Source organism: Pundamilia nyererei, unplaced genomic scaffold, assembly GCF_000239375.1.
Source record: "Pundamilia nyererei isolate P.nyererei 1_Seehausen unplaced genomic scaffold, PunNye1.0 scaffold00004, whole genome shotgun sequence".
NCBI classification, from domain to species: Eukaryota; Metazoa; Chordata; class Actinopteri; order Cichliformes; family Cichlidae; genus Pundamilia; species Pundamilia nyererei.
The window spans coordinates 4,628,257-4,645,723 of record NW_005187405.1 but is presented as its reverse complement, the minus strand read 5'-3'; the positions used below and the strand labels follow the sequence as shown (position 1 = coordinate 4,645,723).

General features: G+C 38.8%; 1 protein-coding gene across 2 annotated transcripts in view; it reads left to right on the top strand.

Moving 5' to 3' along the window:
- Positions 1–17,467, top strand: part of gpc5c (glypican 5c) — a 101,193-nt gene that overhangs the window by 24,600 nt on the left and 59,126 nt on the right. The window contains exons 3-6 of one of the 2 annotated variants that reach the window (XM_005721274.1): positions 1,029–1,732; positions 13,402–13,565; positions 14,630–14,686; positions 16,404–16,520. In XM_005721274.1, coding sequence (XP_005721331.1) covers positions 1,029–1,732; positions 13,402–13,565; positions 14,630–14,686; positions 16,404–16,520 — 1,042 coding nt within the window. The remainder of the gene's footprint in view (positions 1–1,028; positions 1,733–13,401; positions 13,566–14,629; positions 14,687–16,403; positions 16,521–17,467) is intronic. The other variant, XM_005721275.1, reaches the window with a different exon arrangement.

Genomic DNA, 17,467 nt, shown 5'->3' with positions numbered 1-17,467 from the left:
CACACACACACACACACACACATAGATTTGCTTTGGTGAATGAAGTCTGATGAATCAACATCCTTGTTAAGTTAACATTATTCCGGATGTTTATCAATAAATAAATAAATAAAATTAAAAGTCCAAAATGCCTCATTAATTCTTCATCTGTTATTCGTCTGTTTTCGGTCCCACATACAGTATTGAACAGGTACTGGAGACTAATGTTCTTTTCAGTGACTACTGTACATGTATATGTGTTTGTACCTACATACACGTGTGTGCATGGTTTTTGGAGTGAGAATATGTGCGTCGGCCCCCTCTTTCTCTTTTCTCAGTGTCTGTACAGTTGCTACTGTGCCTTCATGTTTGGTCATGCTTTCAAGGTGACATCACACACCAAGAGAGGAGGGTTGAGTCCGCGACATACAGACAGAAACCCACAGGAACCCACACACTTACATGGAAAAAAAATATATGGAAAGTAAGATCATGGGCGCAGTGTAGAGTTTTGAGTCATGTAGGTGAAATAGGTTGAATAACCTTCAGATTTCAGATTGCAATATGAAATAATTAATGTTAACATTTTTTAAAGTTGCATTCAATGGGAAATCATATCAATTAGCAGAGAAAAAGTTCAACATTTTAGTAAAATGAAAAGAAAGAAAATTAATTTGGTTGCAGCTCAGCCGTAGACCTGCTAATTTGTATTAAGTATGTACTTAATAACGTAGCAGATTACAATGGTCAGCATATTATTAAATCTTTATTTCTCTCTCTGTAGAAAAGCAGAGGCATCTTTTCTAAGACATGCATACTTTGCGAATATTTTCCATAACTTTATCCAACTGCAATTCTCACCTCAACTTGATAAACATAAACCAAGCCTAACTGTTTAGTTTCCAGGGTTTTGATATGTGTTTGCAGTTGAAATGCCTTATGCAATTCCTGGTGAGCTTGTAGATCATGTAATTTAAGATTTATTGATGATAGTAATGAAATGTTATTTACTTTCCCTCTGTCTTATTTCTGTGTCTCTCTCCTTTCAGACATGTTCCAGTCCCTATTATCCTTCTCTCAAGGCCACCTGAGTTCGCTGTTGGAGGGAAGCTTCCCATCTCTGTCCCAGCAAGCACTACCCCATGTAAATCAGCTTTTTTCCTCCCTCTCCCTCTACCTCCGTGGAGGTAATGTCTCTGTGGAGGGAGAAGTCCACCATTTTTTTAACAACCTCTTCCCACTTGCATACACGCGCCTTATAAATCCAGGCGTTGAAGGCAGCATAATGGTGGGCAGTAAAATGGGTGACTGTCTCCGTATGATCCGGCCAGATATCAACCCGTTTGGTAATCACGCTGTCGTCATGGCCCAGAAGCTGGCTGGGGCTTTGGGGGTTGGGCGGCAACTCGGTCTGGCCCTGGAAGAAGGTCTGGTGGTCATGAACGCAACCGAATATGCCAGACTGAGCAAGGAGTGCGTAAAGTCCCTGGTGAAGATGATGTACTGCTCCCACTGCAGAGGTCTGACGTTGATCAAGCCCTGTGGGGGCTACTGTCTGAATGTAATGCGAGGCTGCTTGGCTTGCGTGTCAGAATTGGATCAGCCTTGGAGGAGATACACTAGGTTGGTGGAGAAACTTACCCATGCCATGGCCGAGCAGCACAGTTTGGAACTGGCCATGCTGGGCGTCAGAGGGCACGTTAATGACGCCTTGCTTTATACAGAGCTTCATGGTCCACTCATTACTGCCACGGTGAGTACACACTGGTGAAACATCGATCATAGGTTTTAATGCACAAGAAAAGGCCTCCAAAACTTTTCTTCTTTTTGTTTGTTTGTTTAATATCTTTGTTTTATACATGTACCTTGGCAAAGTTTAATATATTGATTGGAAAGCTTTTGCAGCTTGCTTGTCAGTTATGACTTATTTTTTTCCAGCAGTGCAACAAAGAACCCTACACACTACATTAATGTTTCTGCTACGTTGAAACTTTTCAGAGAAAAATAATGTTTATACTGAAAAGAACTTTAGCCCCCACCAAGTTAACTGAGGCTAGAGGAATAATTTTTCAAAATGGTAAGGCAGCTAAAAATCTCCATTGTTTACATTCTGACTGTGGAAATATTGCTCATTGACTATGGTGAACCTGAGACAAAAAGTGGATAAAGCGTATGCAAGTGAGTGCACTTGCATGCTATAAATGCTACCATATGGTTTAAGCAATATGTGTGCACAAGTTAATATTGTCAACAGCATATAGAGAGTTTTATAAACTGCTGCCAGAGAAACCTGAAGCTAAACCTGTTCTTTTATGACAGCAAGCATTACAGTTAAGCTGTACCTAGTTAGGCAACTTAGCAAGTAGTACAGAGGTTATAATACATATTGAGTAGTCTTCTTTGATTATTGGTTTCAGACAAAATAGCTTTTGAATCAGGCCATTATTATCACAAGTTCAAAGCACCAGATTGTAATTGCCTAGCAACATCTGTGTAAATAATTTTTCTTTGCCTAAACTTCAAATAATATTTATCTAGAAGGTAAGAAAAACATATTTCATACTTGTAGCAATTCTGGTGACAAATGGCCAGCAGCATATTAAGTAAGTAACTTATGTGCTTCAACATGTGAAACCAGCAGTGTGGCTCTTTAGTTGTGGAGGAATACTACAAAACATAAATGGATCCATATTAATGCATAGACAGTTATAACCTGCACAGATGCTTATAACTTTCTCTGTTTGTGTGTAACAGAGGAGAGTTAGGTGCCAGGCTTAAAGACTGACCTAATAAAAATATGCGGGGAGAGAGACCAAGCTTGTATTTCATGTGTGCGTACGTGTGCCTGCTTGGTATTCATAGGGTGGCAGGCAAGCCCAGAGCAGGGGACTGAGCAGCATGAGGACAAGTGGTACAGAATTGAAAGAGTTCCAGCTAGGCCATACAATCTACACCTAGTAAGCTGACAAAAAAAGGATCTGGATACTAGTGGCTTTCATATGTTTGAGTAAACACTCACCAAGGTTGGAGCATAAACATGAGCACCCATGTGTAAAAAGTCATCAGACACGCACCCGCACACTAAAAGGCCTACGAGTTCTACGAAATACCCATTGAACCCAGTGAAAGATGTTAAACTGTGGTACAAGTGCAAAAATGTGCTTAACTAAAGTCGAGTTGAAAAAAACGAACTCTGCTTCTTTTTTGCCCAGTCAGAGTATTATATGGAGTTGTTATTAAAGGAATTATTCTGACTGTGCGGTTTAATTCTGGGATGCTGTCCCAAGCCATTTGTGGTTGCGCTTTCATTTACTCTGTTAGCTGCAGACTACATGGTCTCCAATATACGTTGCCATACAACACATTGTACATACAAACTCACACAAACGCATACACAGAGGATTGCCCAAGGATGACATTTTTAGCCCAACCTAGCAACCTAGGTCTAACACATTCCTGCTTTTATTGATATAGAGCCTAACTGTGGGTGGGTTGAAGGGAAGTGATTATAGATTTTGGTAGATCCTAGAGTTGGATTATGAGAAGTAGACACCATTAGGGAAAATATGAACAAATATGCAGTAAAACAGTTACTCTTATTGATGCAAAGAGCAGCACCAATGTTCAGTGAGGCTTTCTCAGAATACAGCTGTGTTTAATTCATCTTAAAGTTTCTCCAGATTCAGCTGTGCTTCTGAGGCCATTTGTTGAGATCATTACAAAAATGATATGGCTCATTTGACCTACAGGGAAACCTTATATCTTCATGTGTGGTTATGATGGCCAGACTAGGATAACTCTTAACACATAAAAGCATGTTTTTTTTCTCACACATTCATTCAGTGACTCAGTTGCTTACTAAGCTCTTTATGGTATGTATATGAGAAAATAGCAACAGTGGTCCATATTAGAACAGTTTATATGCAGGTCTACCTTATCCGCTTGTTGGTTTTACCACACCTTCTCATTACGGTCTTACGGAGGAATGATAATAGCAGACTGGGCCTTTAGATAATGGAAACAAGGGCTCGTGGGTTGATTGGAAGCTTTCCATTTACCATCGCGGCACCTCAGTAGACTGCAGAAGTTTACATAGCAAGCACTTTTTCTTTTACACTTGGCAACAATAAAATTAAGGATTATCATTGGTTTGAAAATACAACCTCACTTTCAAAAGTTGGGATAGTAGGCAGAATATAAATAAAACTGAATTTATCGAGTTGCAAATGATTTGAAGCCTATATTTCATTGTAAATAGAACAAAGACTAAGAACTGAATGCTGCGACTGAGAAATTGGACTGTTTTTTAAATTAAAAAGTATGCTAATTACAAATTTGATAGCAACTAAAACACACATGGATCCATCCTACAACTACTTAGGTTAATTGTCAACAAGTAGTAACACAAATGATCAAACCAAAGAGGCTGAGTGTTTTAGAATTAAAGATGAAGAGGGATTCACCCAGCTGTAAAAGGTTGTCTCATCAAATAGTTAAGCTATTTAAAAATAATCTTTATGTCTTTTTAGTTAGCTTTAAAAATGTTTTATATGATAGTTTTATTATAGTATTGTTAAAATAGAGAATCGAGATAAATCTTCAGGCAGTGCTGCATTAAAAATAGACACAGTTCTGGGGTGGATGTGGCTTCACTGGTTTAGGAATACATGTGAAAAAGGTCAGTAAATTTATTGTGTTGCTGCATCCACAAATGCAATTTAAAACTATTATGCAAAGATAAAGTCAGATATAAAGAAGATCCACAAAATCCACCATCTTATCTGGGTTTGTGCTCATTTAATTTGGAGTTAGGCAAAGTGGAGAACTGTTGTTCTTAAAAGTTAAATGGAATATCTGGTCTAAAGACATTGTTCTGTATCAGTGTGTGGTTCAAAAGACAGCGTCTTAGGTACTTTATAGTGCACGTGGCATGGGTAACCCACACATCTGTGAAAGTTCCACTTGCTGAAAAAATGTAAACAGGTTTAGGAGCACCATGTGCTGTCGTTCAGATGTCTTACTTATTTTAGCAGGACAGTAGCAAACTACATTCTGCACATGTTGCAACAGCACATGGCTCTGTAACCAAGAGAGTACAAACATCAAACCCTTTTTAATAGTAATACATGAAGGAACTGAAATCTTTAGTTCCCAAACAATTAGAAAGGTGATTAAAAAGAAGGTGATGCCAAAAAATATGTTTACTTTATATGTAAAATATGTACTTTCAGACCATTTTCATCATTTGTTTCAGATATGCTGATGAAAACAGTTCAGAAGGTCTTTTTTTTATCATCTTATATGACACACATGCTCAGGCTTTTATATATACTTCCTGTATCTGATATTTCAGACTGTTAGCTTAATGTTTGCTGCCAAATAATGCAGATGGCAAATCTATATGCTTAAACCATCTTTCTAAATTGCGTGTGCCTTTGGCACGCCTCTAAACATCAGGCGGAGTGACTGACTTAGTCAGCAGTCCATTAGCTAATGATGGTTGATGCAGCCCATCTTCTCCTCAGTCGCCCTCACACATTTCTGCCACTCTCAACTTCTCTCACTGTAATACTGTATGCTGATCATATGCAGCCACACCACAACAAATATACAAACAAACAAGAAATATAAAAACAAACAAATGAATAAATAAATGTTGTTATAACAGCCATAAATGTGATTAAGAGTGGAATGTCTTTGCCTCTGAACACAAAGCAGTTGCACTCAGTTTAATATCTTTCTCTAGTAATCTTTACTTTGGAGTGATGGATTGACAGAATCATATTGTTTCAGAAGGCACACCATCTTGGATCAATATACAGTTGATTATGCTGATGAAATGTCGGTAGAAGGGAATCTAGTGTGTGGTTTTTCTTCAGAGCTCGTGGTCGGCTACTGGATGGATTGTTTGTACAGACAGAAAACAGGCAACAAAACGAAACTTTATCAGTATAATAAATGAAAGAATGTTTCCAGCACTTTGGTATATTGATCATAGTCTGTAAGCTTCTCCAATCAAAGTCCAGATTTGTGTAATAAACTTCAATAGTGCCATCCATTGTAATAAAATCATGTTCGTTCATTTATTTTTTGTCTATTACATAGTAAATCAGAACACCTCATCAAGTCATATTACCTCTCATATTGATCCAAAAAAAGTCGGATTCCCGATGAGACTTTTTGTTCTTTATAACACACAAATTCCTGATACCTTCAGGTTAGACGTCTCTCCTAATTAAATAAACATAAACACATTTTCTGACACTGAATGCACAAAAATCACACTTCAGTGATTCTTATTTATAGTGCTTCTTGAATCCTGTATTTTGAACTAGCTACCATAATAATATCAGGCAGCAGCTGCTGCAATGTTAACACAAGTGCCTGCTGCATCTGTGTTATGATTTTCATGGTAAACGCTGGCCCATTAGAAGCCTTCATGAACACATGGGCTCCCAGTTTCTCTTTAGATGCTTATTTTCTCTCCCTGTGGCCGTATGTTCCACAATATATTGTAGAGACAGACAAGATGAACTCACTTGACTTTCCCAGTCTCTTTCTCTTGCTTTCTTTTCTTTTTCTCTATATATAACACTACTTGAATCCACTGAGACGTCTTGGCACATTCGGTATCTGTAATTCTCAGAAATGTATTTACAGTTTTGCATAAACGTTGTCAACAAACTCCACAGTAACACCCATATTCACAAGAAAAAAAAAACAAAAAACAAAAAAACAAGAGGCTCTCATTTTTAGATCATCTGCGAGTGATTTAATCAGGGTAAACAAGCCTCAGAGTGGAGAGAGGAACTCAGTGTGCTCCTTACAGACTGCAATCTGAAGGACTTTTTCCTGTGATATACGAGTGACTGCAACTCTCTTTAATTAGCACTGACATCGTTTGGACAACGGAAAAAGGAGAGAGGGGAGGACAGCTCAACAGAGACTGAGAAAGAATAGACAAAATGATTTAGACAAAATGAATGGAGCCCCACAAAGACTGCAATGAAGAACTGTTAGAGAGGCAAAGGGCACACAGGGGGAGACGTGTAACAGTGTAAATTGTCTACACTCTTTTAGTCAGGGTTGTCGGAGATCTTCCTGTATGAGTGGGAGGATTGCTATAGAAAGAAAAGTAGGTTATTCAACATTTTGTTTTTAGCTACTACACATAATCATACTCACTTCAGTTAAATTCTGTTTTATTTGTATACTGAAAAAAAAAACATCACAAACTGCTAAAGATGCCAGAAAAGTCCTCCAGCAGCCTACACCTATAGCGGCATAAAGCCAGTTACACACTGGAAACAATTTGCTGTGAGAGACCACAGAAAGATATGCGGGAGTGGAAAAACCTCTCTTTTTAACTTCAAGGTTAGAAACTGAAGGTACTGCCAATGAAAGTGCAGAACACCGTTTATTGATATATGACCAGGTAATAAATATATTATAAGGTCACAACAGTAATCAGAGCCTGGGATGTCTGCAAGCAAGCTTCAAATCACTTCCTGTGTATACGTGGCTTAATGTTTCATGGTCAGCTTTTACACAATGTTTTTACATAGAGGTGCTTTATTAAGCTCACACAATTAATATGGAAAAGAAAACCCACTAAAATTAAAAAAAATTTAAAAATAAAATATATGGTGCTAATAAATAATATTTAAACTTAAATTCAGCTTAAATATGTTGTAAACAAACTATAAATGCTGCTTTCTGTTTATCATTCAAAACTTGGTAGCTTACCATCATAAGCAGATCTAATCACAATATTTAACCCTGACCAGCAAAGATCTCATCTTGAGGTATGCAGATGTATATAATTTGTACATTCCAGTTTATGGAAACAACACTTTATTTACAAAGCAATCTCCTTCATCCACAAAAGAAACCATAGATAATCATTGTGGATAATCAGCTTTTGACATACATGCCTTGACCCAGCTATGCTGCTGTTATTATTAACAACAACAAGAATAGACAGCTTTTATTAACAAGGGGTCACAACAGGGGTAGGGGGTAGCTCCACACAACCCAAAAGGGAATTGTATCTCTTTCCTGGATTGAACCTGGGATCTTGTAATAATAATAATAATGCAATATTTATCAATCTGTATAGACTGTCTGATGCCACAGTAACACCTTATAGCCTAGATCTGTGTCAGTGGTTAACCATATAACACAGCCTGGCAGTGCTGCTGAGGGAAGAGAGAGGCTTTCTTATTCCCCTAACCCACCCACATGTTCCCAGAGGGGTCAGGGTTTGAACTGGCAAGTATCCAGTTGCAACCCTGCTTCATTAACCACGAGGCCTCTGCCACAGTACCGCTAGTCTGGCAAAATAAAGACAAAGTCCGTATTATACATACATGTTTATGTGTTATTTTTGGATAATGTTATATTGTTATTACAGACTTTCACACATTGTGCCCAGTGTTGTTCCTCACCAAGTCATTTCGGGGGAGAACAAAAGATACCTTAGAGTCTATGTATTTCTTCTGTTTTTACATTAACGTTTAATCAGCAAAAAAAGAAATGTAAACACTTGTGTGCACATAATGAGCCTTCCTTTTCTGTTTTCATGTGTGTAGCAATTAGCGGTGCAGTTTTTTTTTTCTTCTACATAGTTACCATGCTGCTCAACGGCACAAATTCTTTGCGGTCTCTTTGGGGAAAACATAATAAATATAATATACAGCCATGTTACCAATATTTTAACCAGTGGCTGGTTGCTTTCCCACTGTTATGATAGGACTGTACTACTGTGAGTATTTTCTTTTTTGTTTTCCTTTAGTCTGAAACCACAGTGAATCAAGTCAATTAATTTAACAACTTCTTTACTTTTGATCTTGCAAGTGCTTTTTCCAGCCTGGTAGCTTGTTACATAATGCTCATTGAAACATTCATATGAAATTAAATTAAATTCTTGTTCCAAAGGCAATGTCTCTTCTCCTACTACACGTTGGTGTGTCATTTCTAAACTTCAATGAAAGGATTGGATGATGGTTTGATCCTATGAGCAGTTTTTAATGATATCACCAAAAACGAAAGAAATTTGAAGTTTAAGTTCCTTGCTATAATCACTGAAGTGGAAGTTTCCTTATTTGTTTTCATATATATTCTGTTACAATGTTGGATAAACATGTCAAAGGTAGCTAATATTTCAGTATTGAAAACTTCTATACCTCAAAAAGTCAGGCTTCAGGCTGCACTAAATGCTTAGGATCAGGCAGTTCATTACTTTTATATAAGTATTATAAAACAGAGGGAATATTCTTGATATGCTGATCTCACACAGGATGCTTTGATTACGAATACAAACTTCCAAATTCCCAATCAAAAGACAGGCACTCACAAGAAATTTGGCTTTCAGGGAGAATTGCTGAAATAGCTTAGTTTCGGATAGTTGATGAACAAAAGGCTGCACTAAGGCCCAGTGTAAGATAAACAAGGATTAATCAGAACTGTGATGTCAAAGTATTCCAGTAGAGGCCAAGAGTGTGCATAATGGAGATTAGTGTACATGATAGTTTATAATTCTGTCAGATGGTTCAAAAGTGGACATTGTTTCATCTTAGGTCAGGAACTGATGATATAATCCAATCTTGGCTCCTTTTTTAAAATTTCTTTATTTTTATTTTTTTCAATTCTCTCATCCACCATCAGAGCCATGAAAAGGAAATATTTTATATGAAGTTCTGAGCTCACCTAGAAAGGGCATTTAACTGACGATGACTTTGGCGCCGCTTACAAATATGGTATGATTCCTAGAGAAACAGTTGGTAGCATTAGGCAATGACATGTGATTGTTTATATGCACATTTAGCACATACTCCATCGGAAGAAGAGGGTCTTCACTGACCAGACAAGCTAATGCTCATCTCACAATGTGTTGTGCTTAGGGTCAGGGGGGCTGAGAAAGTTCTCCAGGCTTTACTGGATAATCCCTTGATAAATAAACTGGGAGGAAAGACCACCACTGCTATCTGTAAGCTAATACTCCCCTAGAGAAGTGATGGCAATGGGCTTGGCTAGCTTGGAAGCGATTATCTTGCTGTTCTCTGTTTTTCACTCTCTTACTTTAGGAAGATATTACACAAGTAATGCACAGTTCTTCATAAAGTTGGAACAACATAGAAAACATGAAAATAGATCATATCTTAGACCTTTGTGAGATTTAAAAAAAAATAATAATAAATTTATCCACTTTGGAAAAGGGTTATGTGCAACTGTGTTGATATGCAAAACTGTAAATCCACACCTGTAAAACATACTGTACACATGCAGTGTAGTTGTAAAAACACTAATCCACCCTCCCTGCAGCAGTAGAAATCAAATTTCACTGGGTAGCTCAAATGCACATAGAATACATGCCTTGTATTTCCCTAAAGTCTTCCACGTGGAGAAGATCCATCCCATCAATCTGCCCCCTCCATCAGTCTCTGTCCTCAGGCAATCATATAAGGAATGCTCTGTAAAATAGCTGAAATTGTGAAGGTATAACAAGGGCAAGCAGGTGGTCACACACACATACACACTCAAAACCAAAAACTCACGCTGGGCCCAAATGGGATTTCCATTCTCACGCCATCATCAGGTCATGAGATAATTGATTTATGGCTGTGTTTTAGCTCATGTCATTATTCAGCCTGTCATCTGATTGGCTTTCAGGATTATGTGGTTATCAGAGCCAATCTATAAGAGCATGTCTGTATTTCTCAAGAGTATCCTTAAGAGGATCCTGTTTATTTTTCCTGACAGTCACTTTGTGTTCAGTTTACACTGTATGTTTAGTTAGGCATAAAAATGATTTGTGTTAGTGTTATTGTTTTTGAAATGTAGGTCTTTCTTTTGGACCTCTTCAAAAAGTATAACATTTGAACCTCTTCTCTGTGGTTTGGTAATGCAAAAAAAATGGGGTAATGCAAACAGAACTGAGAGTGACCCCCTCTTGATGTTCATATTTTACTCAGATGTTTACATTTTTGTCTGAAAGAATAGCGCAATGTTGAGAAACGCAGATGAGAAATGGCACTTTGAAAAGTTCACAATGACAGGATTACACCCTATCTTAATTTCTCACCACTGCAGAGTTGTGATAACCTGTAGCACTGCCCTCATTTGTCACACACTGAACTTTATTCAGCACATTTGGTCTCATCCGATTAAAGAAAAAAACTTTTGAGAGAGTTTCCTAATAGAAGTATTAATAAAAAAATGTCCTGTTAATAAGTTTCAGCTCATTTATATATATATATATATATATGCAGTGTATTTTCTGAGGTCCTGAGCAGTCAGAAAGGCCCCTTTTGTCTCTTTTTTATCACTCACTTTGTGCTTATTATTTCTGTTATGGCGACTCCTTCATGGTATGTAGTGGTTTTTTCCCCTGTATTATTATTATTTTTACCCAGAATAGTTTTCTTCCTAGCCAGTCATAACAAGGTTGCATTAACCTAACAAAAAATTCAAATAATAAAAATGAGCATTAAACATCCAACTAATGCATCATAACTACATTATTTTCTTAAGCAAAACCTGTAACTTTTTTACAGACTATTCTGCTCCACCATTTGCTTACATGGCTGTTGCAAAGGCTTGCCAGCTTCCCCAGTTTCGCACACAGACACACACACACTTCCATATGCACAGTGCAGTAGACCTCCCAAACTCTACAGTCTGGACATGATGTCATAAGATTTTATGTTGTAATGAATCTCTGGAATTGGATTTATAGATTATTATTCCTTTATTCATTTCTGTATTTATTTTGCTAAATGAGAAAGAGGCACATTGTTTAATTCAGCAGGAGCTGTTGCATTGGCCAAGTAACTGTCGTGACATTTATAACAGTAGTAATTCCTAGAATTAACTGTGTTTTTGGTCAGAGCAATCAAATAATCTCATTTGTCAGGCTTTATTTTGAAATGTTCAAATCTGTATTCTAATACATTTCTAAACACACTGTGAGCGTGTGCACACGAGATGAACAATGACTGTCCACAGAAGCATTGCTGCGCATGCAAACAGCATTTAGCTCAGAGTGCTGACAGGCTACATGGTCAAAACAGTTGCTATGGTCTATCTTTTCTCACCGCCGCAATGTAGTGCATGTGTGTGTCGTGTTTGCATGCGTATGTGCGGCCATACTCTTGTGTGCTTGAGTCCGTCCACCACATGTGAGCGTGTTTTATGGGTCCAAAGGGAGTTAAGGTTAATGCAGTAAAACCACCTTCCGCGTGCCCAGCGTATGCCTTAAAAGAGGATTTGACACGAGAATGCAGTAGAGAAATAAACTATGGATAAAGTAGAAGGTTTTTAGTGAAAAAGAAAAAAAAAATCAGATACTTATTGGGATGTCATTGTTGAGTCCTCTGCTACTGATGGGCCTATTGCATGGTTGGTATGTGAAAGCTTTCATTTAAACAGCACATGAGCTGACACATCTGCCTCACTGTGGAGGGAAAAGGATATTTTTAGTGCAACTGCGAGACACATTTTGTTACTGTTAACATATTTCAGCTGCTTCAAAACTAATCCAAACTCTTCCCAGCATGTGGACACACCCCTTCAAGCAAAAATTTAAACACACATGTCGCCAGGATGGATTTGCTTCTCTAAGATTCTAAAGTCTAAATCTTCTTTACTGTAAATTCAAATTACCTTGTTTACCAAGAATGAGGTGGTCACTGACTCTCTTCCGCTGTTTCTTACTGTAAGGCTAAATATTACGTAGTCCTTTTTGGATGTCCTTACACGGTAGAGTGACTCATCTTTCTAGTCAAAGCAATATACGCACTGATCACTGTAAGGAATTGTTTAGTTCAGCTTGCACCAGCCATTACAGTCGGTCTCTCTGGCTAATTGAGGCTCACTTAATAACGCTGCCTAGAGGCTTTTAAGCCAATGAGATGCCATTGATTTTATCTCTCATTTTTGCGGCACACGCCCCTTTATTCATGACCCTGCTGTCTCCTCCTCTCTGCCGCTTGCTTTAATAGCCCGCTGGGAATACTTGCCAATGTTTCCAAGTCTGCACACATGCATTCACCTCCATGAAGTAGTGGAATAGTCGGCATTTACTGTCAGACCTCCTGGCAGTAACTCACTCATCAAACTGTTTCTTTCATCGCATCCCTCACTTCATGGCCACTCCTTTCCCATGCTCTCCATTACTCTGAACTTGGCTGTTCCATAGTTCTTTTCACCTTTCTTCCCTCTGTTATCATTCACTTTAATATAGCTGTCCTTCATTTAAAGCGGTGATTGTATGAGTGCGATGAAAGGTATTACCTTAATTGCAAGTAAGTTCTCAGAGTTGTATAGGTGTCAGTGGGTGGTTTCGAAGCCTCACTGCTGTTCCTCCCATAGTTTTATAAGATTTATTTCTTAACAGGTGTTTGTTATCTGTCCTCCCCACAGGTGGACAAGGTGTGTGACCTGTCTACAGGGGAAGCCACACACATGCATCCTACTAGACCTGAGGTCAAAGCCTCGACACTGACCTTATCTTCTCCTTTTCCATCTTCCCCTTCCTCCCATCCTTCATTAGAGGAGTTGCAGGGGCAGTTAGGTCACTTAAAAAGGTAAGGCAAAGCTACAAACATTCAATCCTTTAGTTAGATTCCAAACTTTACTACTGGCTCTTCATTTTTTACAGTCAATGTTTTTTCTTGTTACTTAGCTACACTACTAGATGGAATGTAAACTCCACTTAAATAAAAATTGACTAGGCCTATATGACACGACCTAAGGGGTTGGCCAGTGTCTATTCACAGCTGTCACTTTTTGCTTTCTTCAAATGGCTAGTTGGATACAATTCACAACCACACACTGTAAATGTAGTGCCTGGTCCAGCTTTTTTGAAAGGGGTTTGCACAGTCCATGCCCTCCACCTGGCCCAGTCTGAGGCAACCATCCTGTGCCCACAGCAGCTGGTAGTGAGGTGAAGTGTGGGTAAGATTAATGTTGACGGACCAACAATTTCCTGTTTACCCAGACAGCCATACCACCAACTCTGCACACTAGCCGGCCTCGATTACATAGCAGCACTCACAAAAACACACACACAGACACCCTCTTGCAGTGTTGTCTACCATGAATCACTGCAGTGATGCCAGCCTAGCTGACAGGTCTGGCCTGGCACTAGCACCACCATTCATGGCAACACAATCCAGCTCACTGCTTGCTGCCAACACTGACCAGCGCACATGTGAGTGCTGACCACATCAGAGGCACGGCAGCACCAAGCGCAGTAAAGGGAGACTCGTGTACAGCTGAAAAATATGAAACATGATAGAGTAAAACAACATTTATATTTATTATATATTTAAATCTTTGCACATGTGCATATGTTTGCATGCATTTGTTTACTGACTTGACAAATTCATTCCATTTACTTTCTCAATTTTGATGTGGTGTGGGGAAAAATAGGTTTCGATTTATATGTGGTATACTCAGTGTCTGCATGTGCATGATTAATCACTCTCTTCCAGGGTCAAATGACTGTCTTTTCTCCCTCTTCCCCGTGTTTCCTGTCATGTCACCCTTTTTTTTCCCTTTTTTTCTTTCCCTCAATCCCCATTTCACCTCCCTGCATCCTCCTTGCTTGCAACAATCTCACCGGGACTCCAACTCCCATCATTCCCAGTTCATTCCCTCCGAAACATTTCAAGAAAAATAAACAAAATCTGGAAATCCTCTCTAGGTAAGCATGAACCCAAGAGACACACTTTTTTCTTTTAGAAATGGAAGGTGGTACAGTATTGTGCTAGTATAGATTGTTCAGATACTGCTAACAAGTGATTAACTTTGTGTTTTGGGAGATGGGTGCATATTGCATGTCTTACAAACAGCGGTTTTATCAATGGACTCAACACATTACCCTATATGACCCCATGTGTTTTTAGGCCTCTTTCTCACGGGTGGCGGCAATGTGTGTCCGATCAAAATATCATGCCATTGTTTTGTTCATGATGACAGTGTCTATATTGATAGCATCTGTTAGCATTTCTGGGAAGCTAAGAAATTACCACACAGCATCATTGAGAAAAATGTGCTGATGCAGTGAAGTGGTCACATTCAAAGCCATTCATTTCCTGCCACCATCAGTATCATCACATGGGTGCAGGTCATGCTTTCATGCTTGTTATTAGCAGTGTTGGGAAGGTTACTTTTAAAATGTATTCCACTACAGATTACAGAATACATGCCCCAAAATGTATTTTGTAACGTATTCCGTTACGTTACTCAATGAGAGTAAAGTATTCTGAATACTTTGGATTACTTAATATATTATCATGTTTTTTCACAACTACATGAATGTACTATTGCTGTGTGATTTATTACTATTACTGAAGGTTACTCGCCATAATACCAACTAGATTTTTAAACCTTAATATAAAATGAGTAACAGTAGGTGGACATTAGGTAAGGCTGCACTTTTTGCAGTCATCTCGTATAGAAAAGTATTCGGCGCGTATATAAAACAGGTCCGCGGCTCCGAACCGTAGTAAAGTGACCTCTGGCTAATGCGTCGGTTCTGTGTCGGGCTCGTAGCCGAAAACTAGCTTTACTTTGTTGTCTGGGTCAACTTTGCTAGTGAGAGACAGAGAGAGGCGTTGAAAGGCTGCTCCAGCGAAACTTATTGTTTCGGGGGAAAACACGAACACAGCGTACAGTCGAGTCTTAATAGATTACTTAAAACTGGGCTCGTCAGGCACTCTTTTTGGCTGCAGTGGTTGTTATTATATTTACATGCTTCCAGCTCCCGTTTCTGCTCGTTGACAGCTCATACTTTTCCACTTTTTCTCCCTCCCTCGCACTCACAGACACATAACGGTTATGGCAGTCCATTCTCTCTGCAGCATGGACTACACTGCCCATGAGGCTACATTCTTTAGGGCTATGCCTGTAACACTCTGCCTATAGCCTTCATATTAAATCATTTTTAAAAATATTTATTTACGTCATTATGAGAGGCGAGATTGAGACACAGGCATTTGAGCCTCTTAATGCGTGTTTTGTTTGGGTTTCCACCGGCGTGGAATTACCAAAAATAGAGATGGCAAAGCCTAACATATGAAACAGGAGAAGACCGCCGTGTAATCCCTTTATTTCAGCAAAGTAACTGTATTCTGAATGCCACCTTTTTAAACGGTAACTGTAACGGAATACAGTTACTCATATTTTGTATTTTAAGTACGTAACGGCGGTACATGTGTTCCGTTACTACCCAACACTGGTTATTAGTGTCATTGTACGGAAACACAGTGCCTCACCACCAGCTGCCCCAAAAATGTGACCACTAATGGTACAATTGCACGGTGCAATTCTCAATTTTAAACTTTCAATTTTAAGTGTACTGATTGTGAAGAGGAAGATATACGTCTGTATAAAAATTATACTTGTGGTTTTTTCCCCAGGTATTTTTTGAATACCCTAGATCGCTATAAGTCCTTCTTTGGCATGTTACCAGAGCTTCTATGCGAAGTGGCGAATGATGAGTCCACTTGCTGGAGCAGAGATGGAGTGGTGAAAAGGTAAGAGAAATGTGTTGCGTTAGAGATAAGAGCTTTCTTTTTTGCAAAACGACATTGCAGTATTGCATGGATGCAGGCTTGTTGGTGTTATTTCAAACAGAGATGTAATACCTTGCCTGAGATTTGACAGAAAGTGACCTCTGTGTTTAAGTTTGTGCGCTTGTGTGGAATAATGTTATGAGTCAGCGTGGCTGGCTCTCGCTAATCACTGTGGAAATAAGTAAGTCATTAAATCAGTCTCTGCACTGAATAAATGCAGGCAGCACAAATGGTTGGAAGGCGCTCCTTTCCTTTGTGCTGGAGTCATTTTATGAGTTGTTAACTATGCCTTTCTCTCTTTCCAATAGTTTAAGAGATATTTATTTTGTGCTGATTTATAGGTGTGGCCCTAAAACGCTTTTCCTGTTCATGGTTAAGTACTGTGTGTGGTTATGCATTACTCCATCAGCATAAGAAGAACAGACAAATGATACAGATAACTGAGCCAATGCGAGTCTGTAAATGATTCCCTCTGCTGGATCTGATTCTTAAAAGCTGTGAAAGCTTGGTCCACAATTATGACAAGATTATGTGCTGCTTCTACTGTGGTGGCCTTAAACTGGCCCCCCTTGGCATTTCAACTTAGTGCTCTGTTATGGGAGTATTAGCTTTGACAGTGAAAAACAGAGGACCAAATGATGGCTTCCCCCATGAGTGCTTATCAGATCTTTTGGCCCAGATTGAGGTATGCATTATTTTCTAGTACATGGAACATGGACACGAGTACATGGAATAACATCTTGTGCAGGAATAGATGACTCACATTCTAAGAAGAACCTTTTTATTATCCTCGTTGGATAGCAGTATTTTGATAAAACTCTTCATTGAAGTTAGCTGTACTTTCAAATCTTATTTGTTTTTATTTTGATCACTTCTTCTCTTCTCTTCTCTTCTCTTCTCTTCTCTTC